The following is a 27,687-nucleotide window of genomic DNA, read 5'->3' as shown; positions in this document are numbered from 1 at the left end:
CCGTTCGTGACCTGCGTGTCTGACAAAACGCGTTCGACAAACTTTGAAACTGGACAACCGGGGAACGTGTGCCAATGGTCCACCGGTTTAAGGGTTTCCTTTTAGCGTCGAGCAAATCGAAACCTACCGAACGTATCGTCGTGTCCTCTCCGATATTCGATAAACTATTTTTATAGTAAATGCTTCGGGCGTAGTAGCTCTGTCCAAGAGGCTCCGTTCGACGATGACTTTTCCTTCGACGCGTCTTCGATTATGACAATGGAATGTCGTGACGTGCCATCGAGAAGACGATGTTTCGCCGCTTCCCTTTTCACGAAAAAAAATTTCTCTCTCCCACCCCCCAACCCTCTCCCTGAAAAGAAAACTCCAATCCCCTCCTGTTCCCCCACACACACACACATTTTCGTTTCTTTTTTTCGAAATATACATTTATTGAAAATAATCGTTCTTGTATATCTGTTCATTGTTTCTTCGTCCGAGTAGTCGTTATTACACATCGTTGCTCCTGATTGGCGGTCCAGGTATACGGATTTTCCTTTGTACTATGTTTGCTCGCATGCTCGTGATTTACGTCGCCGGGTGACGTTCGCGGTTTCCAATCTCCGGGTGAAACGACACTCTCTGTACCCTGCTTTCATAGTTTTATTGCGAATCATCAAAACTGTAACCACTCGACCGGATCGATCGAATCGTTCGCAGTTCTGGACGATCGGTAACAACGTTCGTCGTTAACGATCGGTAAAAACGTTCATTGATAGCGATCGGTAACAACGTTCATCGATAACGATCGGTAAAAACGTTCGTTGGTAACGATCGGTAAAAACGTTCGCCGATAACGATTGGTAAAAACGTTCGTCGACAACGATCGGCAAAAACGATCGGTAACAACGTTCGTAGATAACAATCGGTTGCCAGTGGTACTAAACCCCGAGTGTCGGTCTCACCGGGAGCGGAAACCGAGCCGCGTCTCATTCGCCGGTGCCGCGCGGCGTTCAGTCGCCGCGGGTCGTGATATTCTCACCCATACAAAAGTAATAAAAGTTTGTGTTCGTTCATATATAACAATATAATGTTCGATAATCGTGATCGGTGTGTTGGTTCGTTCGTGCGCTACGTCGTCGAAGGGATCGTACGGGTAACCCCCAAAGGCCGATAACGACACGATAAAACGTGTACGGTACCAGTCTTCGTTACGATCGAATCGGTGGTTCGTCGTTGGCGAAAATAGAAACGAATTTTTTTCTCAATTTCTTTCTTTTTTTTTTTGGCCTTTTTTCCATTTTTTCCTTCTTTTTTGTTTCCGGAGCAGCGTTATACTTCGTCACTTGTCGGAGTTAGTCGAGGAGTCAGGCGCCTATACATATACATACTTATACGCGCGAACTGGTAAAATTCGACCGGTGCTGAACGAGGGTACGACCCTCGTACTGCACGGGTCGCTTTCGTTCGATTCGCGCGTATGCATCTCGATATTATTATATTTATATTTATATTTATATTTTTATATATATATATAAGACTGGTTCGAGCATCTCGTTAGGTTTGTTCGAAAATTGTTAGGCCATCGTTAGGGTGCCCGCGCCCATGCCGAAGCCCACGCCCTTTGGCCCGAAATTTCTATTGTAACAACCGCGACAGTAGATGTCCCCGTCCGGACCGTCGTTAAGATTCGTCGAGTCTAACGAACGGTGGCACTCGCCGCAGCTGAAGCAACGCTTGTGCCAGACGCGGTTCTTCGAGATCATCTGCTCCGCCGCGTACACGGGATATCCGCAGCGCGCGCAACCATGGCCGTCGTTTCGCTTCTGACCGACTTGGGGCTTCGCGTCGATGCTGAAAGGAAACGTACAAGATAACGGGTGAGAACACGCAACAGAACGCACCGACGAATCTTTCCGCGATATACGAATTTCGCGTAGAGCATAAAGCTAGTTGCTGCAAAATGATTTTGATCGTTTAGGGTAAGTTTATCATTCTCCGTCGGCGAGTACCGAAGGGACTCAACGAGGGGAAAGAATGGACGCGAAAATTAAAGGGAAAGTTTCCAAGGTAACAAGGTGATTTATAATCTTTCATCGAGTTTACTCGATTGTGTGTACTGTAAAAAATCTTTGTTAACGGGAAACGAAGAGATTGAGAGGAAAAAATGAAGCAAAAATCAAGGAGAAAATTTCAAAGTTAACGGATCCTGATATGATTACGTGATTACAATTCCTTTGATTTTGTTAACTTTATGGAAAGAACGTTAGTTAATGCGGTACGAAGGGACTTTTTATCGTTTATACCATTGAAATTCTTGAACGAAGAAATTACGTTTCTCTCGTACATCTAGAAGACATACGCGAGGGAAAACTCGACTCGACTCGACTTACAAGAATCAGAAACGAAAGTTTCCAACTTAATAAACGACGACGTGGTACCTTTGATTTCACTTGACGAGAGTAACGTCGATAAAACTGACACGTTATGTCCAAATGGAAAACGATTTTCCTACTCAAAATGGAAAACGAGGACAGTGGACGACATTGAAGAGACACATGTTCGGAAAGTCATTTCGTTTTCCAAAATGGAGAATATATAATTTAACAAAATGTTTGTACGCTCTAAAGATCATGTATCATTTTCACAAAAAAAAAAAAAACGAAATGACTTTCGATAGAAGCGATAACAAGTCGAGTTTCCACGAATTAAGAATCTCGCACATTTGCTCTACCCGTCCCAAAATATTGCGGAGATATCGCCATAGTTACGAAGATATAACTTACTACGAGGGAGCCTGATCTCCGTTCGTTGAGACGAGAGTTGGGGTGTGTCCGAATCCGAATCCTTTGGGTCCGAAGAGTTTACTGTAGCAGGATCGGCAGTGGATTTCCTTGTCGGGTCCGTCGCAGGCCAGCATAGAGTCCAAAGGTCGATGACACTCGGCACAGTTGAAGCACTTCTTGTGCCACATGGTGCCTTTGGCGAGCTGTTGTTCCGCGGCAAACACCATGCCACCGCAACGAGGGCAACCCTGACCAGCTGGCGCCTTGATGGAGGTCGTGTCGGGATTGTAGAAAGGCCGACTGGCCGAAATTTCTTCCTCCCTGAAAGAAACAATACCTTGGAGTCTTTTATCGCGAATCTACGTCACCGTTGAGGGGTTCTAGATACTTGGGGTAGTATTACGAGGAGTTGGAATGTAAGAGGATTGTGGACAACGTCTTTAAAGACTGATTATAACTTCTAACCTCACTAAATGAGGATGGTGGACAACATCGAACAATTTTTGCTCGATCGTGGGTCTTTAAAGACTGGTTGAAACTTTTAATCTCACTAAGTGACGTCTTTCAAGCTTTTTGTAGTACCTAGTACACTTGGCCCTCTTATAAACCAGTTAATGCGTTCTGTGTTGTATTAAAACCGTGTTAATAGCTAGACAATGTAATGGAAACACTCGTGCTGTACGAGAATTGTCCAAATTGATTAAGATATACGAAAATCGTGTTCTAAGAAAGTAATTTTTCTACCGTATCGTATTCGAACTGTAGTTGCAGATTACCGTGTTATAAGAGAATTGAGTGTAACCGCTAACTAGTATCTGCTAAGTTCTCTTTTCAATATAACAAATCGTTCTTTATACGAAGAGATCGGGAGATGACTAAAGATAAGATCTTAAACTAACAAGTAACAAAATCCTGAATTCTTTTTCCAATAAAAAAAATCGTTCTTTAACTAAAAACATCAGAAAATGATCAAAGGTAAGCCTTGGTTCGAAGGATCCCGAAGATCGAAAAGTTATCCGTTTATCTTTTCTTATCTATCATAATTTTCACAACTCCAAATTGTTTTTCGTTCCACAGGGTATATTCACGCGATTATCAACACCAGAACTACCGATAGATTCCGATATGTTAAGTTGTTCCTCGTAGGCGTCTCAGAAATATCGATGATTGGAAAAAGAATACAAAAATACAAATTCAAACAATGGAGTTTGAAGTAAATTTCTTTGTAAAAGCGGTTGGTACCAGTAATTTCGACCGTTTGGTAAATCTAGTGTTAAACGAAGAACAGTACTCACGTTAGACCATCGGTCTGTAAGAATCCTGATCCGCATGCGAATCCGTATCCGTGCGGTCCCCATTTCTTTCCATAGCAGGTCTTGCAGTAAACGTCTTTGTCGGGCCCGTCGCAGGCGATGATGGAGTCCAAAGTTTTGGTGCAGTCGTGACATTTGTAGCACTTCCTGTGCCATTCGCGACCCTTCGCGAGCACCTGTTCAGCGGCAAACACGACGCCTCCGCATCGCGGACAACCCTTGCCAGGTGGTGCCTTGATCACAGCGGTGTCGATCACGGTTGTACGAGGAGCAGCATCGCTACGTACACAAATTTACCAATATCACCGTCATTTCTCCGATCTCGATCCGAATCGAACGTACTCGAATCCCACCGATCGCGCAAACGACAATATCGATCCCGATCACGAACCGTACTTGCTTTCTAACTCTCAACGATAAATATTTTGATTCTTCGACACGTCTCGCGAAACTGTACCGCGAATTCGTTCGCGCGACTCTGGTGTTCGAGTACTTGTAAATTCCAAAAGAAGGGAATCCCATGCAAATGAGAAGTGGATCGATAATAATTGGCAATTAAAATGCGAGAAGGGGGTCCTTAATGAAAAATACGAACATTTCACTGATTCTGCAACGTCCTCCCGTAACGAAAGGATTTGCAATCGAAGTTGATTATTCCGTTCATAAATAATGTATGTTTTCCCGCGTCGAATTTATTTAATAATTCACTCGGTCGAGGTGCACGTGTATTTCCCTGCCGGTATAATCAACTCCGGAATAGGTGTGAAATCGGGTACATGCTTTTATTCCACGAACTTGAATTGGTGGCAGAAATATAGTGTTAATCTTCGTTGCTACGAAAGAAGCGTATATTTCTACGAGCAACTCGTCGTTACAAACGAAAACACGTGCTAGCCATTCGTCGAGCAGAATCGTTGAGCACAAAAGGACATTCTCGTCGGAAATATTTGAGACGAGTCTCGTACGTGATATTACACGAGTGGTTATTATAGTACTCGACAATCTGAAACGATCGAGTGGCTCGACGATAGAAAGTGGTGAAGGTGAGTAATAGCGCAAAGCGTTAAGGCGTCGATTCATGTGTATGTATGTACACGTATACGTACGTAAAGACACATGCAAACGTTCGTTCATTCGCTCTTTCGCTCGTGGGCCTGATATTTTTATCAATTTCGGTATTAAATGGAGCCTCGATCGATGTTTTCTTTGTTATTCAATGCAAATAATCCCCTTAGCGCATTTCGTTGAAATATTTCCCTCTTAGATATAGACGCGAACGAATCGGATAAAATCGCGTTGACTTGTCTCGGGAATTCGATAAACAAAGAATCACTAGATTTTTTTGATCGTTTCGTCTAGGAACGTTCTAACTACACCACCGAACCGAAGCTTGGGTACGTTATCCACATTTTCGAAAGAAATTAATCAATTTTCATTACACGATGGCTGTACAACGAAGATAATAGCAATAATAGTTTATTTACAAGCTTGAGAACCCATTTGTACGGAAATATACAAAAATATAGAAAAATATACAAAAAGGTACAAAAATATACAAACTTGTATAAAAATATGCATAAATATACAAAAATATATAAAAATACACAAAAATATACAAAAGGAAAGATTTTACATATAATAACGAAAAAGAAAATTAACATTTAACAAAAATTTCAGAGCAGAACAATAATGAATAATGTTGTCCTTAATTCTTATGGTACGGAATGTAAACGAAGTGCAGCGGTACAAGATATGAAATAAAATTAGTAGTCTCGATTAGCTGGAAATTTCGAAAATAAATTTAACGAAACGTAACGTCGTCGATTTTTGTTAATTTCATGTGATGCCAAAATTCGCAAGTTTCTCTCCGACCGATGTACCCAAACTTTTATTCCATGTGATACAAAAATTCTCAACTTTCTCTGCAACAGATGTACTCGAACTTTTCAGAGGTAGTGTACACGTACCGACTTGTTACTAATTACAGTGGAACTCCATTTATACGAACTCTATTTATACGAACCCCGTTTATACAATCTCCGTTCGTACGAACCCCGTTTATACGACCACCGTTTATACGAACAAAATGTTTTCGAATCTTCGATTAACCGAACTCTAGCTGAACTATTATCTGAAAATTGTCTAATACACAAAATCACATTTTGCGTTAAACACGGCTATTAAACAATCATACGTACAACCAGAATCTAACCCGATTTTCAATGTTTAAAAATACCGAAGAATCTCTCATTTATAATATCTTCGAACACGATTAATCTTTATGGTAATAAACACACCATATCGTTTCTACAATTCACGTTACACGTACCGTTGTTATAAAATAAAAAAAAAAAATTATTTCACCGAACACAATTTTTATACCCGTGAATTAATCTCAAAATTCCCAAGATTCACAATATTACCAGATACTTAAGAGCAATTGTTTTTCGGTATCCACACGAGCTTTGATGCTTCAAAGGATCATAGGTAATGAATTAAGCGTTATTTTCTCGAGTGGTTCGAACAGAGTTCCATTGTAACAGATTTGAAGATTCTAATTTGGCGGGAATCGGAAGAACTTTCTTAGAAACGACGGGCAGAAATCGACGTACACATACACACTCACGCGCGCGCGCACACACACACAGAGTGGCGAAACTGAAATAGCATAATTGTAGGGGGGGCGCGTACCCCTCGTCCTCAATATCGCACTGCAGCCCGATCCACATAACCCCAGCGTGGCCAATACCTCGCGGACCGAATTTCTTCGGATAGCAAGCTGTTAAGCAGACAAGCGCATCATATATAGTGAGAGTATAGAAGCCGAGTCGGGATATCTCTCGTGTGTTCCCGTCTCAGTCTCGGCTCTGAAAACCCACCCATTGGCGTAGCAGTCGCTTTGTAGGGCGCCACCACCCTGGCCGTAGCCATAACCCTTCGGTCCGAATCTCTTTCCGTAGCATACTGTAGAGAACATCGGTTAAAGGTATCTGGTTTGCCATAATTGTTCAGCAAACGTAACGTACGGAAACGTGTTCTTCGACGATCGTTCCCGAACAGTGTTTTCCGAAACGGTAAGCAATGGCGGCGCGAAAGAAAATTTTTCACCCAAAAATATACGAACAATGCCCCGTTTCGATCGATACGATGAATCGTTGGAATTTGACGACTCTAGGGAAACTTAATACAACAATTGTAGCGTTCGAGCATTTGATGTAAAGTATCAATTATTTAAAGTTATCCCGTTTAACGAACACCTCTATCTCGAATATTATACGAATACCATCGGAGCGATTTTGAATCGATTAAACTCGACGCGAAAATTGTTTATTCATGAATTGTAAACCGAATCTTTTTCTTCGGTTTTCTAGAGGGCCTTCGAACAAATTTGGAAAACACTGTCTCGGAAAGATCGAATTCTTCGAAAATGATGGAAATTCCAAAAAAGTTGGAATTCTGAGTACCTCTCCCCGATTAGCGTTCATACTAGTCAAGATTAATTTCTTACGGTTCTAGTGGAAGAGAATGAGAAAATCAATGTTTCGTTGCTGTATTACCAGAAGACCCTTTTAATCACTTAGCCAACCGAATAAAACCCATAATCGCTAAACAATGACCCGTGACGCGATCGGTATCCTCGAATTCTTAACGAAGCTACGCGAAAAACGTTTTTCCAAAGAATCTGGTAGCCTAACTCGAGTTACGCGCCTCAAGATCCTCGTAGACTCGGTTTGGATAACGTTTCGGGGAACAGAGGTTCTCAGAACTCAGAAATTTGTTTAGTTCTATCGAAACACTCGCGAAACTCTTCTTTGTCTCTTGTTTCACGATGTCTGTTTGCTGTCTATTTGCGTTTCAAAGACCAACTGCACACCGATGCACCACTGCGCTAACACTTCCACCGAAGAACAACTCTCTCATGGAACAACGTGAAAGTTTAGAACATAGCGGGTAACCTTTGCAGATAGACTCCCGAGGTATGCAAATTTAACACGTGAATTCTCTCGTTTCTCATCGAACACGTCCGATACGTTACGTTTCTGCTCGTATAATCGTGCGATGTTCTCACCTTTGCAATAAATGTCCTTGTCAGGACCTTCGCAGCAGTTGACGGAATCTAATCTCTTGGAGCAAGCAGCACATTTAAAACATTCCTTGTGCCATTGCTACATGGGACACAAAGGGACAAATGGTTAGTCACTAAAAGTTCTTGGGGAGGGGGCGTGGGGCCAATTTTATGTTCTATTACACGCACAGTTATTCCCGTTTAATCGTTGCGAAATACTTCTGAACGTTCTCGAATTTACAAATCATTCTCGTTTCGTGTATCGAACGTGTCTCTGCGATCGTCCTCGGTTTCGATACAATTCTTTTTAATGCGAAACTACCTACGAAATCTCGAAAAAATCACGTTTCCTTCGTACAATCTTGTCTTTAAATCTCAGTTTCATTGGTGCAAATAATCGAAGTGAAGAAAATTTACAGGCACATTTACACTGCGGATAAACGACAGTGTCGATTATTTGAAATTAATCGCGAAAATAACACTCTCGGACATCGTTCCTTAACCCTCGGTGTACCACGCGTGGGTCTTTCTAGACCCAGAGAGACATTTACATCGTTCAATTATATCGTTAGTGGAGCTTTCCTTAGAAATTTAGAAAAGTACGATAAAATAATAGAATCTTTGTTGAAAATATTTGCTTAAGCGAGGTCAAGTTACGGGTCCGCTTGGACCCAGGTCGTGGTCTCATTCGTGGTCGTTCAAACCGCTGGTATTAACCGAGGGTTAACGATTCTAATCAACGAATAACCGCGATTCGTACAATACTCGTAATAGAACTAAAAGTTTTTTTAATACAAAAATGGAAAACAGAGTGGGCACATAGTATTCGACAAGAACTATTCTATAACACATTGAGAAACTACTCGGGCCACGAAAGAACCGTGAAAGCTAATTTCTTTATTCTCTTTTTTGGTTTTGTTTCTTTTTTTTCAGAAATTCGCTCTCTTCGGTTTCGTAAATAAATAACCCTATGGAGAACATCCTGTATGACAATTTGCAAAACACTTTGCGCCAGTGTGTGTAAAAAGACTTTTGACAAACGAAGAGGGGGGTGGGGGGGATTCGTGAGCGACGAAACAACGTTCCGTGATTAATTCGGGGACCGTTACGAGACACGAAAAAAAGAAAACAAAACGACGAAGGGCAGGGTGGGGGGGACAAAATTAAAAAATAAAACAACGAGTGGGTTCACAATCGACAAAAGTAAAAGATACGTCTTGGATTGCAAAAAGATACCTCGACAATATATTTCACGATCGGGACCATCGCAATGAAGCGTCGAGTCCAGAGACCGTTGACAGACTTTGCACTTGTAGCATTGCTTATGGTAAGCCTAATCACAAGAAGCAGGAATAACCATGGTGTGTCCGACGACAAAACGAATCATCTCAGGCGAACGATTCGATATAGGGGGGAAAGAGAGAGAGAGAGTAGAGGGGGAGATCCTTGGTGCCACGATAGCTCGTTCAAGGTTCGTCAAACCCTGACGTTCTCGCTTGAACTTGAAAACGACTCGTTCGGTTCACCAAGTGGGGGAGTTGTGACCGATTTATTTCGCGTGCACCCGAAAAAGTATCACTTGGGGTGGCTCCAATTGGCCCGCGTCCACGAATCTCTCGCGTAAACTTAGCGATAAATAAGATTTTACAAACAATTCGCCGGTTACTTAATATCCTTAAGCGGGACAATCAGCGTGCCGGATCGAAAAGCGAGGTCATCTTCGCGATTTATCTTCGAACTCGTTACACACTTTTATCGTCGGGGTACGAATATAATTCGTTCGTCGGTGGATAACGTGTAATAAGTGTAATCGAGAAATATTACACGGTCAAATCGTGTCGTAAACATTTCGAAAATTTGCGAGATATTAATACAAATTTTGTTCCTCGGAGAATAAAATTTCGAAAGATTGTTTGAACAATATTGTGCGGTTAAATGTATCGAATGGTTGAACTTATCGAAAATAGTAAAAAATGTCATTCACTTTTCGATCCTATACCGTGGTTATCTTTCTTGAACCTCGCTGTACCACGCGTGGGTCTTTTCGGACCCAGAGAGACTTTCGTATCGCTTAATTGTACCGTTGGTAGAAGTTTCCTCAGAAATTAAGATAGGTACGATAAAACGACAGAATTTTTATTCAAAATATTTGTGCAAGTAAGGTTAAATTGTGGGTCCATTTGGACCCACGCGTGGTCCTTCTCACGGTCGTCTAAACCGCTTGTATTGCGAGGGTTATGGCAATTTTAAATGGAACTGCAGCTGATTCTAGATGTTTCGCGTTGCTTCGTTCTGGTAGATATAATTCGCTAAGTAGAAGCAAGACAAATTTCGGTCAAAGAAAACGACTGATTGTTCGCGCCTAAAATAACTGTACTCGTTGTTGCCCCCTAGTGGAAGTTGGCTCACTGCTCAGACAGTAGAATACTCCATCAATATGCAGCCACAGGGGCTCGAGTGGAAAATCGGTCAGTTAACTCTGGGCGAGTTGACGGTAACGCACGCACGTGCAATGTTTACGATAAGCGGTTCCTGATTACAATAGAAATCTCGGACTCTCTCATCTTGAAATTTATTACGTAATTAAACGAGAGAAGTATGACAAAATGTAAATGGAAAAGAAACATAAATTAATTTTTTTCGACCTAAATTCTAAAATGAAACTCGTAAACAAAAAAAATCCACTAAATTACGCTATCTTTCGTTAATTTGAACACAGAAAATATTGCAAAAATTGAATCTATGTTTAATACAACAGTAATTAAGAAGCCACGTTAGAAGTAATTCTAAAAAAAAGTAGTTTCTATTATACATTAGATTTAATAGTACTCTCTAATATTTACATTCTAATAAAGCTAAAAAGGAGCTTGTTCGCAAACTGCAAAACTGTATAGAAAAATATTAAAGCCTCAACGCGACAAGAATTTTCCTAATTTTGCTGCACACTTTTATTTTTATTCTCCTCGACCTCAACGCTGCGGGAGACATTGTGTAACTAATTTTTCCACTCTTTCATTCGGAATATTTCTTTGGTACGGTCGGTTACTTGTAACATACTTCATCATGTCGAGAGAAAATGAATACCTTATGCATATTCCACCGTATCAAGATAAAATGGACATTCTGACTATACTCCACCAAGTTGAGAGATAACATCTTGGACATAACGGATATACACACTTTGTATATAGTCCACTGTGTTAAAACAAAACGGACATCCAGTGTGTCCCCGCGATAGATTGGCAGCGGTTCGAAAAGACCAATTAGACTTCATCGACCTATACTTCACCGTGGTCGAGACAAAACGGTCACCTTGTATATACTATATCGTCTCAAGACGACATGGACACCTTGACTCTATTCCACCCTGTTGAGAGATAACGGACACCTTGTACATACTCCACCGTGTCAAGAGAAAAAGTATACCCAGTGTGTTCGATCGCAATTAGACTTTGTCGACCTATACTTCCTACACTTCACCATGAGAAAAAGAACACCTTGTATGTACTTCATCGTGTCAAGACGATATGGACACCTTGACTCTATTCCACCGTGTCAAGAGAAAACGGACACCCGGTGTGTTCGATCACATCGATGCCCGCGACAGATTGGCAGTAGCCCGAGAAAGGCAATTAGACTCCGTGGGCTTAATCCGCGGGCGGGCTGCGTGTTCCAAGTTATTTTCCAACATCGTACGCCGAGGACCAGCCGGCCAGTTGGTTGTCTGCCAACCGCGACGAAGACAGGAAAAGTTTTTGGGCAAGCACCAACGGCAACAAGCTACGAAACTCGCGACGACTCATCCGCCGGTTTCTCCTCCGTTCTTGTTTTTTTCCCTCATTGTTATGAAATTGCGCGCGTTTCGTCATGCGATAAGATTACGGTGGCACGTCACGGCCCGTTGGTTCTGGCAGCGTGTCAGTCGGTGGTCCGGTCAATTTTAGCATTGGATAACGCGAGGCCACCTTCGAATTCGCGGTATTTTGTAACTGAATCTAATTTATTCAACCAGTTAGGCCCGAGACGCGTTTTCGATACCAACGATATATTTACACCGCTCGAAATTATTCGATCGCGCATTATATTTAGCCGGTGCGTCTCGTTGCGTTTGAAAAAGAAATAAATCAAACAATACCGTGCTCCGACCAGCATCGAAACTGTAACAACGAACTGAATATTTCTTTGCTTTTATTTTTATGTCTTTCGTGATTCTATTCATTTTCCAAAGGCTCGGTAAGTGTATTCGCTTTTCCCATTTTAGATGTATTCTTTCGATGTTTATTGTTTGCAACGTGGACCCGAAATTTGTAATCGGTTGTCGAGTGATCAATTACGCGATCGCGAGTTCGGTAGAAAAAAAATTTATTTTTACCCAACGAATCTGGTCGCGCCTTTGAACTTACTTGTATATTGTCGAGTCTTTAAAAATAATAATCGAACGTTCTCTTCGTTTGCGTGTATGCTTACAAGGAATATCAACATGTGATTCGGTATACTATATTATCAAATGTGTACGTAACGAACAACAGAATACTTTCGAGTGGTAGTGTATGTTTGAAATTAATAATTGTGTCCAACCATTTTAAGGGACGTCGCGATATCGATAATCGACGATTGCATCGAGTTTGATGTTGATTACACTCACAAGACAATTGTATCGAAAAAAATGAATATTCGATCAATTTTTCTACTGCGTTGTGGTCGAGTTGAATTCGTTTTCTACAATGACACCATCATCGAAGATTAAATGATCGATTTTCAAAAATGAACAATTAGACGAGAAAAATAGTTAGAATTATTCCAACGATTAATAAATCTTACTAATACCAACGACATCTTGATTAGATACCTCAAAACGATACTTGAAACTCGATGCATATCCTGTTACACTTAACCCTCCTGTAACACGGTTAATTCGTTTCGTGTTGTATCGAAACCGTGTTAAGGGAAGCCTAGGACCAGTATGAAAAATTCGTCCCATTGAAAATTGTCCAAGTTTATCGAATCTAGAGAATCTTATCGAAGTAAGAGGGTTTAGTGTATCGAGTAACTGATAAGTAATAACTAACAAAAAAAGTTTTACTTCTACCTAACAAAGTCTTTCTACCTAACAAATCGTTCGAAAGATTGGGAGAGATTAAAATTAAACCCAGATCGAAAGATTCCAAAGAAGAGACTCGAAAAATCCAAAAATACCACGTTATAAAATGATTAATATGTACCAGGTAGCTGGTAACTGTCACTTAGATTAGGCTACTCTACCAGTAATAACTGCCAAAATTGTAAGGTTTTCTTTTCAACGTAATAAATCGTTCTTTAACTAGAGAAATGGAGACAGACCAAAGGTAATCCTACGGAAAATACTCGAAAGATTACAAAACACCACGTTACAAGAGTGTCGAGTGTATCGACTCGGTAACCACTACTCGGCCCTTACTCCAGCAGTAAAAAAAACTCTAAATTTCATTTTCAACGTGACGAATCGCTCGAAAGATTAAAATACCACGAAAGAAAAGTGACTCGAAAGCGAAACCGGGCACACAACTCGCGACACTTTCTCCGTCCGGTCTCCATGGAATCGGTTAACTTTATTTCGATCGTTGACCAATCGAAGCTCCCAGGGACCGATCGAAGCTCGAACGGATGAGGCAACCCGTTCGTCCAGTGTACACGAATTATGATTAGCCGTGAGCAATCGCGTGGTCGTGATTTAGAGTTTGGAATCCGATCGGTAGCAACGATTAATAACTTCGGATCTCGTCGGACTGTTTACAACCTACTCCCCCACCAATGGCCAACCTGCGTATCGAGTTTCGTGGCGAAAATACGTTTTTCACCATCGCCAGGAATAAACACGCCCTTGTCGACTTGCGACACAAACCGCGGAATTGTCATCGGTAACGCGGGATTATTTTAGAGCGAGTCGGTCAGTATTCGCGGCACCAAGGCGACGACGCTTGGGAATCGCGTCGACGATCATCATCGGTCTTTTCTCTATTTTTTTTTCTCTATTTTTTTCTCTATTTTTTTCCGGGTCTTTTTCTTTTTTTAATTTTCATTTCATTCGCTTATATATTTCTTTCACAGAGAGACACTTACCCTTCCTCGAGCTAGCATCTGCTCGGCAGCGTAGACGTATCCTCCGCAGCGAGGGCATCCCTCTCCTTCGGGCGCCTTAGCGATGGCGCGTGGTTCCAGCACCGCGTTCGATCCTCGCGCGAGTTCCCTAAAAATGGGCCGGTTATAATCGTCTGATTCTCAATCCCGCTCGATACAGGGGTGGTTCCCAACCGGCATGCTCTCCACCGCCCCAACTCGGACAACACACCTACTCCTGCCAACAAGCTCTGTTACAAGTATATCGGGCTACTGTAAACAAAAAAAAGAAGAAAAAAAGGACAAATAAGAAACGTTATCGCGAAACAATATCGCACACCCCATCTGGCCATGTCTTTCCACCTCGTGTGTTCACGTTTCGTGTTACTTACAAACAACTCTTCTTACTTTCTCACGTTTCTAATCGTCCTATCGGCTCGACGTTATTTTTCGTTTCTCTTCAGTTTTCTTCCGAGCTTACAAATTTCATTTCTGTTTTTTTTAATCCTTGCGTTATTATTATTTCTCTTCTCTGGAAGACCACCTAACAGTCGAAACGTTACTACGAAGAGCTTGGTTAAAATCGTCGTTCCACGTGTTCATCGTGCCGACAAATGGTAACGTTTCTCGGTAGCCGAAATTTATTTAAACGATTCGTAACAAGAGTGAAAATAATGATATTGTTGCAAAATGGTCGCCGTTAGTCACGATTATTTCTACAATTCGTACGGAAACGGGTTCCCCGAATTATCGAAATCGTTGAGATTCGAATCGGAACTACCAGAGGAGCGATTTTCGAACGAGGCAAACTCGGGGGACATTGTTTCTTCGCTTTTGAGTTGTTTTTGCTTCTTTGGGACGTATTTTGTCTCCTTTGAAAGAGAATCGTACTCCGAGCTTTCATCAATCCTTCCGATGTATCTTTCTGGTAGACTTTGGTCCCAATTTCACCTCTACAAAGATCTCCCCGTCGAATCACTGGCTCGCTGGTAGGCCAAATTTGAATCCACTTATACGATAACTGTGATCACGAGCCGAGAGCACAGCCTGTGAAACTCCTCGTTGAAATATCGGATCGTTCGAAGCACATCGTGACATCTTCTCGAACAACCCGTGGACCATTTCGAACGGTATCGTTATCTTGCTTCCCTCGTTAAGTGTGCAAATAAATTCTGATCGGTTAAAAAACGGTAACGACGATGTTTCGTGCTCCAAGTAAAAGTTTCTTGGCGCACGATACGAGCATTTTCGACCGTTTGCCTCGAGCAGGTAAATCCCGGGACGAATTCAACCGTCTCGTTCGAAACGACTCGTACGAAACTTCGAATAAAACAGATAATGTTTCTTATTTCGTTACAGTAGCCAAATATTCGTGACAGAACGTACGGGCGGGATTGGATGGAATTAATCGAACTAGATCGGAGTAACTCTGGTAGTCACGAGTCGGTTGTTACGATTCGCGGCACCGTGGACTCTTAACGTATAGATGTCGGTTAATCGGAGGTCGTTGGACACCAGAGGATTGGGAACCACCAGGGAGAAGCAAATTGTACAAAAACACCACCGCAAAAAAAAAGAAGAGGGAAGAAATCGAGCAACGGAAACGGCGGGTCGGGACCGCACGAGATTCGTACGATCGTGTGAACAAAATGGCCGATTTCTCCGTTAGCGGAGAATAACTTTTATCGCGTACTTCCCGATACCGTCTCCGTAGCTCGCGATTCTGACAACACAAGGTACAAAAGGATTACCAGAAACCCGTCACAGAATAACAACTTCGCGGTTAGAGTGTTAGGCACATGTTAGCAGTCGGTTAGTATCCCTTTTCCCCATTTGCAACCACGCAAGTGGCTACCGCCGAGCCCCGAGAGGAGAGCCAAGAAGCGGATCGTGTGTTCACAATAAATAAATAAATACGCTTTACTCGGAATGGAGAGAAAAAAAAAACGTAAAAGTGAGGATAGAGAGAGAAAGTGACAGAAAGAGAGAACGAAGAGTGACAATGACGTGGAACAAGGAAATAGAGAGATAGAGATAGATAGAGAGAGAGAGAGAAAAGAGAAAGTGAGTGAGTGAGTGAGTGAGAGAAACAGAAAGGGTGAAACGTGAAGTGGCTAGAAAGACGAGAAAGAAAAGAAAGTCGTCTAAATTGGCGATAGGGGGATAGAAAAAAGAATCGCAGCCAAAAATGGGGGGCGGGGGGTGATAGGGGTGGGCTTCGTTGTAAATTCGAAACCGATCGAGGTGTCTTGCTGAAGCTCGTTCAACGTATTTTATCTCTACGGCCGTGCGTGTGTGTGTCGTTTTTTAAGCGAAGCTTGTGCGCGCGTTCTATGAAAGCACCCACATGGTTAAAGTGTTAGCAAGGTTACAGGGTTAGGTGTTTCCGAAAAATAGGTACGAGAGGCCGTGCAGGTGTGCGGATCGATAAATCGTAGAGATAGAGAGTGAACAGAATGGTAAAAAAATAAACAAAAATAAATAAGCTCGTATTCTCGTTCATCACGCGGATACTGAGGCAAAAGAGTAAAAGGCAGAGAGATAGATAGATAGAGAGAGAGATAGAGAGATAGAGTTTTAAGAGAGTGAAATAGAATATAGAGTGAAAGAGAGAGAGAGAGAGAGAGAGAGGCGGAATTTGACTCTGGTGCTCACCATGTTTTTTTTTTTGGTTACTCGGTATTACCCTTTATCACGAGGTTGCGCGCAGGCTCGTGATAAAGCGACAACATATATTGTTCAATGGGCCTCTGGTTGGCTCGCACTCGGCGGGGCTGGCGGGGGTAGTAGGGTGGTTTCTTTGTTTTTCCACTTTCGTGTAGGTACTTTCTTTCGTTTCTTTCTTACAACAAGGTTCTGAGGTTTGGTGGGGAGGCTGGATGCAGGTATTCTTTCTCAGGGACGTAAAACTGTTAACAGGGGGTTGGTGCCCACGGTTGGTGTTTCACGGACCGTTTTCTGTGTATTTTTCTTTTTTCTTTTTTTTTTTGCTGTTTTGTTTTGTTTCGTTTTTTTTTTTGTTCTTTTTTTCGTTCGGTCCGTGAACCGTGCGCCGGGTTTCCTCCACTTTTTCCGTCGACGCCAGGCCAAGGAAAATTTCTGTACACGTTCTCTTTTTCGTGTCTATATATATGTACATCTAAGCAGGTGTTTGTGTGCATGTACAGCGGGTCAAAAATGTTTTTGGCGTACCGAGTAGTCGAGAATCGGCTCGCGATGCTTCGGGAGAGCCGTATACTCATCTGTACCACGAGTAATTTCGTTTCCGGCGAGAGAGAAAGAGAAAAAGAAAGAGAGAGAAAGAGAGAGAGAGAGAGAGAGAGAGAGAGAGAGAGAGAGAGAAAGAGAGAGAAAATCAAAAGAAAAGTGAAAAAAAACGAAATAAAAAAAGTAGAACAAAATAATAAAGAAAATCTATGGAAAAACAGTCCGATAGCAAGAACATTTTTGTCCGACCGTATGCGTCTCATATTTTTGTAATTATTATTATTATTGTTTCTTTTTTTTTTTTTTACTGGATAAAAAGCACGCCGATGTTGTCAATGAAGAACACCAGATTCTTCTGTTTTTTTTCATTCCCTTTTTTCGTCTTTTAATGGCACTTATTACAGATGGTACAAATGATTCTATAAACTAGCGTAATGTAGTAGTAATCGCATAAAAGAAACGAGAAAGAGTAAATATATATATATATAATATACGTATATAAACAGCCGTCCTTCCGGTCCGGCCGCCACACGGAAAAGAGACAGAGGTGAGTGACAAAAAAAGAAAGAAGAACAAAGAACGGGAAGTTAAACGTGACAAAAGATAGTCGACTAGATTAAAAACACAGTTGATTATAATTATTATATACGTCGTCGTCGTCGTCGTCATATATCATTATCATCACCATCACCATCATCACCATCAACGCTGTCGGTGCCGATGGACGACGAGAGAGAGAGGATCACGGAGGAACAACGGAGTGGTGTCGGGGGTTCGGGGGTTGATGTGAGAAGATTCGGAAAAGGGGAACGTGTAAAGACACAAAAGACGTAAACGAACAAAAAATAAACAGGGGGGTGGGACGGGGTGTGGTGTTGTAAAGTAGGAAAACAAAATGCTGACACGCGGTAAACGCGAGCTCAAACGGTTACAGTCTAGTCGAGGTGTAAGGAGTAGGGGTTACAGAAGAAGAATTTCCACGAACGATGTACAAAACGAAAAATAAAAAAAAAAATTGGTTAAAGTCGTGAGGGGTGTCACGTTCTCAGGATAGAGTGGAGGAGGGTGTGGGGTTTGTGGAACGCGGTTTGCACAGTCGTGATGCCGTATACACATATACGCAGACGCATGCTCTCGGTCCTTGGATTCTGAGTGGGCTGCCGCTTCTTCCAATTCGATTCTTCCGGATACGGTTTATCGTACCAAGAAGAGGATCATGCTGTCGGATCTTTAGGCTGGTTCGACGGTCGATCGGTTGGTCGGTCGATGGTACGTGTTTCTGTTTTGTTTGGTTAACGGGGCGAATGGTTTTCATGGGAGAGGTGATTACAAACGACTTCGGAGAGAATTCATTATCTTTTTTTTTTTCTTTTTTTGTGGTTTTTTTCGGTTCTCAGGGAACGAGGAACAAGGGGGCTAGAATAGGAAGGAGATTGGACGACGGCAGGTGCACTCACTCGCTACTCTTCAAGTGTTCGCCCTGATCCATGGACAGGCAACCAGCGCCTCCACCGAAGCCGTATCCTTTAGGACCGAACTTGCGACCGTGGCACACCTTGCAAAATAGCTGGCCCTCGTGCTCGCTGCAGTTTGTCGAGTCGAGCAGTTTGCCGCAGAGACCTAGAAGCATAGACACAACGTCTTGTTGGCTGTAGCCTGTTCGTGAATCGACAGCGAGAAGAGCGATGCGAATTGTTCCCTCCTGGGAGGAACGTGTCTCTCGTTAGGAAGAAACGAGCGACGTTGTTTCTCTGCGCGCTAAAAAGATCGTTGTCGAGTCGATCCATGACCGATCGAGACGTCGCTGTTGTTCGAAAGGGCAATTCCAGGGTTCTACTTGCTATGGTTTCTCTAGCGATTTCGTGCTTTATAAAGTTTTCGTCGAAGTACTATGAGAAGTTGGAAAGATGACTCCTGGGTTATGTGGTAGAGAAATCTGGACAATGGAGAGTAATTTTTACTCAGTCGCAGATCTTCAAAGCACGATCGCAACGTCCGAACCAATGCGATTTGCAATCTCTTCCAGATGTCAACTTCTCAACTCCACACAGTACATACTGTGGGGAGTTGCAAGATGTCACCTTGATCGAATGAAGTATGGACTGTGTAGAGTTATTTTTACTTGGTTGCGGACCTTTGAAGGCCGACTACAATATCCGATCCGATAGGATTCGAAATTCCTTCCATAGGTCAATTTCTCAACCTCGCACAGTACATACCATGACGAGTTAGAAGATATCGTCTGAATTAAATAAAACGTGAACAATGTAGAGTCACTTTTGCTCAGTCAGGGCCTTCGAGGGCCGATACGATTCGCGACTCCTTTCAGATGTTAACTTCTCAGCTCCGCACAGTACATACGCTGGTTAAATGACATCTTTCCAGCTCTCAATTGTACCACCTCGCTTCTTACGCGCTCTTGTATCGTTTCGTTTACTTTTACCCCGAATGCAACTACCCTTTCAACGAAGACTTTAAACGAGTATAAAAATAAACAAAAATCGGTCGAACAACAAAGTAAGATTACGTACCCGGTGCATCTCTACCTCATTCAGAGTTGAATCTAATTTAACACGACCACCGCGCCAGGCACGTAAACAATTTCCACACTTAAGGGCGCCCACGATATTTATTCAAACCGTGGTGCAAAAAGTAGGAATATTCCAATAATTCGTCGACGTACTTGTTATTTTCTAGTATCGCTAATAGGGGTAATGCTATTCAAAAGTTCACAAGTTCGTGTCTTGCGAGCGCTTCGAAGAATCGTTCGTAACGTTTCTTTTTTTTTTCTTCTTGTACACTTTGTACACGTGAAACGAACATCGATCTCCACGGGAAAAATTTGCAATCGAACAACGAACGAACAACGCCACGCGAAACGACCATCGCTGCGTAAATACTAATTTCCAGCCACGCATCGAACACGAAAAACGAACAACGCGTCGCTCGCGATAAGTATCGATTCTAACTCGGGGACTCGTTCGTTATTCTCGATTAACGCGGATCAACTTTTCAATTACACCCCCCTCCCCCTTCCTCTCCCCCAAACCGCCCTAAATGTATCACGGATTCGACAACGCTGCGAATAGTAACCGCGGTCATCGTTTATTCAAACGGCTGACTCCGAACAACGAAGACTGACAAGAATTCGGAAAGTGTAACCGAATAACCGATAATAATCGCTAGAATTTTCCGCGTCGCTTATTCCGGTACGATCCCTCAAAGCGCGAAATGAATATTCAACGGATAAGGGGGTGGTGGTGTGGTGAAGGATGGTAGGGGGGGTTGCAGGGGGCAGGTTGTCCTATTTCGAGCGCGATCGCGATGTCGGAATTTTTGTTAAACGGATGCGAGTTCGCGCGGGTCGTTGCACCTTTCGTTCGACGTTGGTTGGTTCCAATTGATTTCTGGCCAGCACGCAGAACTAATTAAGGCCAAGACAAACCATCCGGGACCGGCATAAAACTTATTTATAGAGCCGTCTAAATTTAAAAAGGCCCGATGGTGTTTCGCGCAACGGGACACTCGGATCCTGTATTCGTTGCGCAAACACGTACGCACGTTCGACGAACACCATGATTGAAAAATATACCGTTGGGGGTGACACCGATAAGATGAAAATTGCGCGAAACACCGATATCGGTGTACGTCGTCCAGCTCGCGGAAATCGATCGCGTTAACGACGCATCGGAAGACTCGATTTTCCTCGTGCGAAGAATATTCGAATCGATCGGTCGAGGATCGGTAAAAGTCGAAAATTAATCATTTTTTTGAACGATCTGGAGATCGTGTAAAATGTATAATTTGTAATCAAGAATGGTGCCACGTAACGGTATCTTAAACAGTTGCTTATGTTTAGCGGGAAAAAATATTGTTCCTTTGAATATTCGAAATATGGTTTTTGAACCATGCTTTCGAACCGAGTGTACAGTTTTTCGACTCGTAGATTCGTTTGTAGACGTGACAGATATAAAAATTGAATTTCACGTATAGCTGTGTGTATTACTTGTCTTTAGGTCTGAAAATGATGTTAATAATTCTTCGACACCGGAAGAGACAATTTTTGTCGCCGAAATATATTTATATGCACAACAGACTAAAGAATTTAATTTTACGTGTTGTATATATCGATTATTGTATTCGATAACTAAATCATCGAATATGTATGTTTCTTCGTAAACTTCAATCCTTGTCGGTAGAAGAGGACCGAAAAGAAATTATTATTTTAACCTAACGTATAAAAATATTTTGTGCTGGACAATCAGCGTATGTTTTCATAAGAATATATTATTTAAACGTAATTTTACTATTACTAAAACTGTACAAATTCATTACATTATTGACTCGTATATTGAATTTGTAAAAAATTCTCGAACCCATCATTTTATTGTCAAATTTTATCGCCTCGTGCAACTTTTTATCATTTACTTTAATTACCTTTTAATTTACGACATATTGAAAAATTTCTTTTATGTCGACACATATTTTAGGTTAAAATAACATTCGTTCCCGATTCTATCGTACCGAAGAGGAACTAAATTTATGATGACAATGTTAACAAGGAAATAAACCATGCTTGTTAAAGCTACGTATTTGACTGTTTGATTACTTAATTTTACGATGTTCGTAAATCGTAAAATATTGAACATGGATATCGTCAGATGTTGTTAGGTGTCAAAAGCTTTCATCGGAATTGTCGAAGAACATCGTCGTGATTTCGTACCGAAACAGCAGGTGAAAATATGTGACATTCTTTTAAAACAATGTATTAAAAAAAAAACATTTTCCAAGTACTTACCACACTTGAAGCACATCTTGTGCCATTTGAGTCCTCCGGCAACTCGTTCTTCCGCGGCGTACACAGATTTGCCGCATTTGGGACACTTGGGTTGTTCTACTGGTTTATAAGGCATTTTGTTTGTACTGGAAAAGAAGAAAATCGAACGTTAATAACAGAATAAACGTTCCCTTAGAATTACGCAACGCAATCGTTCGTCGAAAAGATTTAAAGATCATCTATCGTAATGCATCGATTACGTTGAACAAGATAATCAGAGTATCATGTATGAAAGATTTAAAAATCATCTATCATAATTCATCGATTACGTTGAACAAGATAATCGAAGTATCCAGCATGAAAATGACTCTATCGATAAAATATCCAATACACCAACGTTGCGTATACGTAAGTTCGAAATTTATCGAAAACAATTCTTCGTTGAGTATTATTACGCTGTAATATTGTTAATAGCTCGAATTTCGATTGTTACGAATAAAGTAACGCAAAAGAATAAAGTACGAATCAAAGAATTACAACGATCGTTACCGAAAAACTAAACGGAAACTGTGGAATAAAATTTCTTCGTACGAGTGATCCGTCGCGCGGAAAACGATTTTAAAAATTCGCGGGGCACGCGAGTCGTTGCGCGAAGTGGGTGCGCAACGTTTAGTCTTGCAGACACCCGCGTACCCCGGATACTCGCAAACTCGATTTTCTCGAAAACGAACGACTCTACGAAAAAAATCTATTCTATACTTTCGATTTGTTTTTCTTTTCTTCGTTGGTAATCTCGTTTCTTCGATTCTGTACAATTTCGTAACGCTTTAAAGTTTTCGAAATTCGATGAAACATTCCCAAAAACGAATTGTCTCTTAATTGTAGATTTCGATGCGATATTTTCATCGATCGAGTGATGTCGTTGAACCGACTGTGTGTGTACATATCGGTTAAAAATAAATATTATTATCTCGAAATTATTATTCGTGAATATATAGAAGCCAGAACAAACGATACGTCGAAAATACGTGAGGCCACCGCTGGAATAGTTCGGTTACTTAACCGTCCGCTGACTAAAACTCGAAGAATTTGTGGTTTCATGCTTGCCACCGACAACCGCAACTATTTTTGCAGTCAGCTCCTGCAGAACTGCGTGGTTGAGAGAGAGAGAATCGTGAAGATTAATGAGGAAAAGGAAACCCGGGGGCGTCCTAGCTTTTGCTTCTGAATATTCGCCGATTTTCCCGGTACTGCAGTCTCTGATCGGTAAACTAATCGCATCCATCCATTTTCGATGATTACTCGAACGTTTCGAATTATATATAGATCGAGAAGATTTCAAAGAAACTTTCAATCGTTCGAAGCATCGAGTTCTTGGAACGAGAGCTTGGAAATTCGAATAAAGATTCTTCGGACAATATAAACAATTATACCATCACCTTTGATTTCAATCGACCGTGAGCGATTGAATTAATATTCTAACAACAAACTATTCACGAAAGGAATTACTTACCGTAAGCAAGATGACTTATACTTTTTTTTTAAGTTAAATTCATATCGTAACGACAAACAACCCGTGATAGCAGTTATCCACCGTATGCGAGATGACTTATATTTTTAATTAAATTAAAATCGTGATGATAAACAACCCCTGAAGGAAGTCATCGATCTTGAGAAAGATGACTCATGGGTCTTGTTTTTTCAGTTAAATCGATATTGAAACGATAAACGACTCGTGAGAGTAGTTATTGACCGTGAACAAAATGGTTCGTTTCTTTTTAGTTAAATTAATATTGTAACGAGTGTAAGTTAGTCCATAAAGGGAGTTATAGACCGCGAGCAAGATGATTTACTTTTTTTTTCCTTTTTTTCTTACTTAAATTAATATTACAAGGGACGATAAATCTATCCACGAGAAAAATTTAAGTGTTTTTACAATAGTTTTTATTCGCAAGTTTCAACGACAATGCAAACAACGAATAAGATTTGATTCGATATTTTAAGGACAAACGCAAACTTTTCGATATTCCACCATATGTAAACAACGATTAACATCCCAGCACCGGCAACTCGGCTTACAATTACCTAACTCGTCGTTCTTGAGGAACGTAAACAATTTCAGACGTCGCCCTAGTGCCGGTGAACGAATCTATTTCTGTGCCCAGTTTGAACCCGAACGTGTCGGTCACAAACACCTCGAAAGAAAAGAATCAGCAATCGAGAAGGAAGAATATATAATATTCTCCTAAGCATCTCCTAAGAGTCTCCGAAGCATCGAGACTCGAGTCGAATTTACGTTCAATTATACCCACGCTCGTCGAAATCGCTGACAATCATAACAGTGACACTGTTCACAAATCGAAAGAATAATAAAATTCGATCAGTAGTCCTTTCGCGATAACCATATCGTTCGTTGTATTTAAATTTGTCCATTAATAGAGGATCATCCCGGAAACATGAATGATAATAGAACGATAATGGAATCGCGAAAATTCCATCAATTCTTGTACGAAACCTGAGATCGGTTCATAATATTCTTAAAGTCTCATTAATAATTATCACAGAGGTGACTATTAATATTAGCCTTGTGGTAATGATAGCAACACTCGTGTATTCCGATAAACCATAGAGTTGAATTTGTCTCCGAAAGTGTCGCGAGATGAAATTTTTAATTGCCGTACCCTTTGGTAATATTTTGTCTCAATGAACGATTAGAGATAATTTCGCGAAACTTTGAAAAGGGATTGAGTGCAAAAATGGTGGGAACACGACGAGTTTAAACAATCCTACGATTGTTAAAAAGGCAGCTTGAAATCGAGATTGTTTCGTTAAACGTTTTTACGAAGAAAAATTAAGACAAATGTAATAATGTCTACGCGATCGTTCTGAAAGTTCCTCGATTCGATCATTTAAGGCACTCAGGAAATTATTGGATTGTTTGGAAAATCGTTTCGTTTCTTTCTTGTGAAAATGAAACACGATTTTCTTAGAGTGTATAAACATTTTATTAAATTATATATTCTCCATTTTGAAAAAACGAAATGACTTTCCGAACGACCCAATATTTCATCGAATTTCGAAAACAGAGAATTTCGCAAATATCGTAACGCGATCGCGAAAGATTGCGAGAGATTATTGAAAAATTAAAGTTTCGATAAAGAAGATAGTAACGCGGTGTCGTTGATCCAAATCGAACCGAAAAAAGTACCTCAATGAAAAGGAGTTAAATTTTCGAGGGAAAATGGTACCTACGAGTGACTCTAAAAATCTCACTCTCCGATCGTGCTCTGTGAGACTCAAATGCGTCGTCGAAGAAAGTTACAGAAACGGAAATAGTGACATCAAGGTGGTTTTAAAAACGCCAGGTAATCCTATTACGAAAGGTACTCCGGGTCGTTAAACGAAAATTAACACTAAAAACTACCAACGGTGAAGATATTCCAATTCCTACCGGATTTCGTACTCTCGTATGTTCGAAAACAGAAATGGAAAAGATGAATCGATTTACGAATATAATTAGTTTTCCATTTCTTTAACTGTCACCGAATATTGCAGTCGAAAACACCGTTAATAATTGAGCAACTTTAACGATTCGAAAAACGTGCCAAACGATCCTTTTGTTGGTGTTAATGTTAAAGTTCAAATCGGAGTATCAACTCGGAGAAATGTCGCGATTCGACCGAGAAAGAGAAAATAACGGAGTGATGTTCTGCGGTGTTGACGAAAAGATAAAAAACTGAAAAAAAAGAAAACATTAACAACAAGAACGCAACGGCGTCTCGAAAAATCCTGTGTCCCGATAAGTGGCCCGCAGCTGAAGCTGTTGCATCGTTATCGGTGAAACGTTGAAGTACGAGTCGCGTGACTTTTGGAACTGTCTATAGTTGCAAGTATAGTAGTAACGGTATTAGTAGAGACGCTAGAGATACCACGAGGGAGTAGCAAGAGAGACGGAGGATTCTATATCCGTGCAGACGCAAGCCGGTCCGCGAGGCCGTATTAGGGAAGGTGCTAGATTCTCCACAACGCGGTCGCCATTACCCCTACCTTCGAAACCTGCACATCCTCGTGTCCTTTCCAACGTGTGCACCATCCCTCTTGTTCGCTTCGTTTCAATATTTAACGCAACCGAGATGTTTTCTCGCGATAGGGTCCACGTCCGACCGAAAGTAGTCGACAGAACCGATGAAATACTTAAATGTTTTCATTCCCCTGCCAGTCGAAGGGGATCATTTATCATAAATCTTCGAAAAGCTCGACAGTTAATCCGATTCGTTAACAATTTACGAACCGGTTTATTTTTAAAGCCATTTAACGATTTTGTTGTCAGAGACGACAATGCCTCGAGAGTGCTTTTAGTCTACAACCGAAATATTTCGTCAATTCTTTCGATCTAAGGGTAACAACAATCTTCGCGTCTACCGGATCTCTGGGTCCGTTTGAAATTTCATCAACTCGAGCCCCCCTCCGTGGCAGCGTCCAAGTAAACGTAAATTCCACGATCACCGGGTCGACGTTCGAGACGAATGTGAAATCGGTTCGCGAAACTTCGGTCCCGATTGCGAATTTTCTCGCGACAAGTGTCCGGTCGATTTCTCAGGTTCTTAAGCTGAGCTAAGCTGAGCTTCTGAAGCTGTTCGAATCGGTACCATGTGATTCCGCGCCAGCGAGTCGGGGAAACAACACAAATAACGAAACCTTGGAATTACATCGAGAAACATTTATCGCGTACCACGGTTAATCGAGACTTCCGTCACGAAACCAAAACGAAGGTACGAGTATGTTAACGTGTTCGTCAAAATGTTCACAAAATGTAAACGTTACTATCGATCGTCCAACGGGATGAAATTCTACGATAAAAATCGTTCTAATTTTTCGCAAATGGTTTCGTTCCCCTAAACCCGGTAGTAGTAGCCAACCTCTTCGTTTCTAACCATTTATATCACCTGGAACCACCCAGATAAATAAATCGGGTAAACGTCTCCGATGGAAAATCGGACCTGGCTGTCGTCTTGTCGCGTGAACCGACAGAATCCTTCGTTATCGCACACTGTGTCTGGCTGGTACTCACCACCGATATCGGTCGAAGCCACGGAAGAATGGAAACTCGGGTAGGAGGCAGGCGTCGGATTAAAAACACCGAAGAAGCACTCTACACCGCACTAATACTGGATTCGAATGGCTGTTCTCGCGTCGTGACCGTCCTAGTCATAGCCAGGGGTTTGCACACGGCACGTGTGCATCGGAACGTCAGTGCTGTTGACGACAACGTCGCGGCGGCAGAGGGAGTACTAGCCGCCTTCCACCAGCGGGGGTGTTACACTATACTCGGGATATCTCGCGATCGAAACGGCTACGAGGCGGTGACGATACCGCCGATCGTCGTGGAGCAAAACTTTTTGTCGGGATAAAAATCGTCAATTGTCATGGAGATAAACTTTTCGTTGGGATAAAAATCGTCGA

At 41.6% G+C, this 27,687-nt stretch overlaps 1 protein-coding gene across 1 annotated transcript; it reads right to left on the bottom strand.

The window, feature by feature from the left end:
• Positions 1-400: 400 nt before the first annotated feature.
• On the bottom strand, positions 401-27,455 carry LOC143147195 (muscle LIM protein Mlp84B). The gene is made up of 9 exons (XM_076312249.1): positions 27,296-27,455; positions 22,246-22,370; positions 18,905-19,067; positions 14,244-14,370; positions 8,148-8,244; positions 6,958-7,042; positions 4,061-4,357; positions 2,766-3,086; positions 401-1,833 (listed from the first exon to the last, which is right to left on the bottom strand). Exons 2-9 carry the CDS (start codon positions 22,358-22,360, stop codon positions 1,557-1,559), a joined length of 1,482 nt encoding a protein of 493 aa, XP_076168364.1. The 5' UTR covers positions 22,361-22,370; positions 27,296-27,455; the 3' UTR covers positions 401-1,556.
• Between the last annotated feature and the right edge of the window lie 232 nt (positions 27,456-27,687).

Source organism: Ptiloglossa arizonensis, chromosome 5 (assembly GCF_051014685.1).
Source record: "Ptiloglossa arizonensis isolate GNS036 chromosome 5, iyPtiAriz1_principal, whole genome shotgun sequence".
In the NCBI taxonomy this organism is placed as follows: Eukaryota; Metazoa; Arthropoda; class Insecta; order Hymenoptera; family Colletidae; genus Ptiloglossa; species Ptiloglossa arizonensis.
This window is presented reverse-complemented; position numbering and strand designations above follow the sequence as displayed.

Excerpts from the sequence above, each read along its gene's own strand:
- LOC143147195 (XM_076312249.1), bottom strand. The coding sequence starts at position 22,360 with ATGCCTTATAAACCAGTAGAACAACCCAAGTGTCCCAAATGCGGCAAA. Across the intron at positions 19,068-22,245 it reads CAAGATGTGCTTCAAGTGTG|GTCTCTGCGGCAAACTGCTC; the intron begins GTAAGTACTTGG and ends CTATGCTTCTAG. Across the intron at positions 7,043-8,147 it reads CAAGGACATTTATTGCAAAG|TATGCTACGGAAAGAGATTC; the intron begins GTGAGAACATCG and ends TGTTCTCTACAG.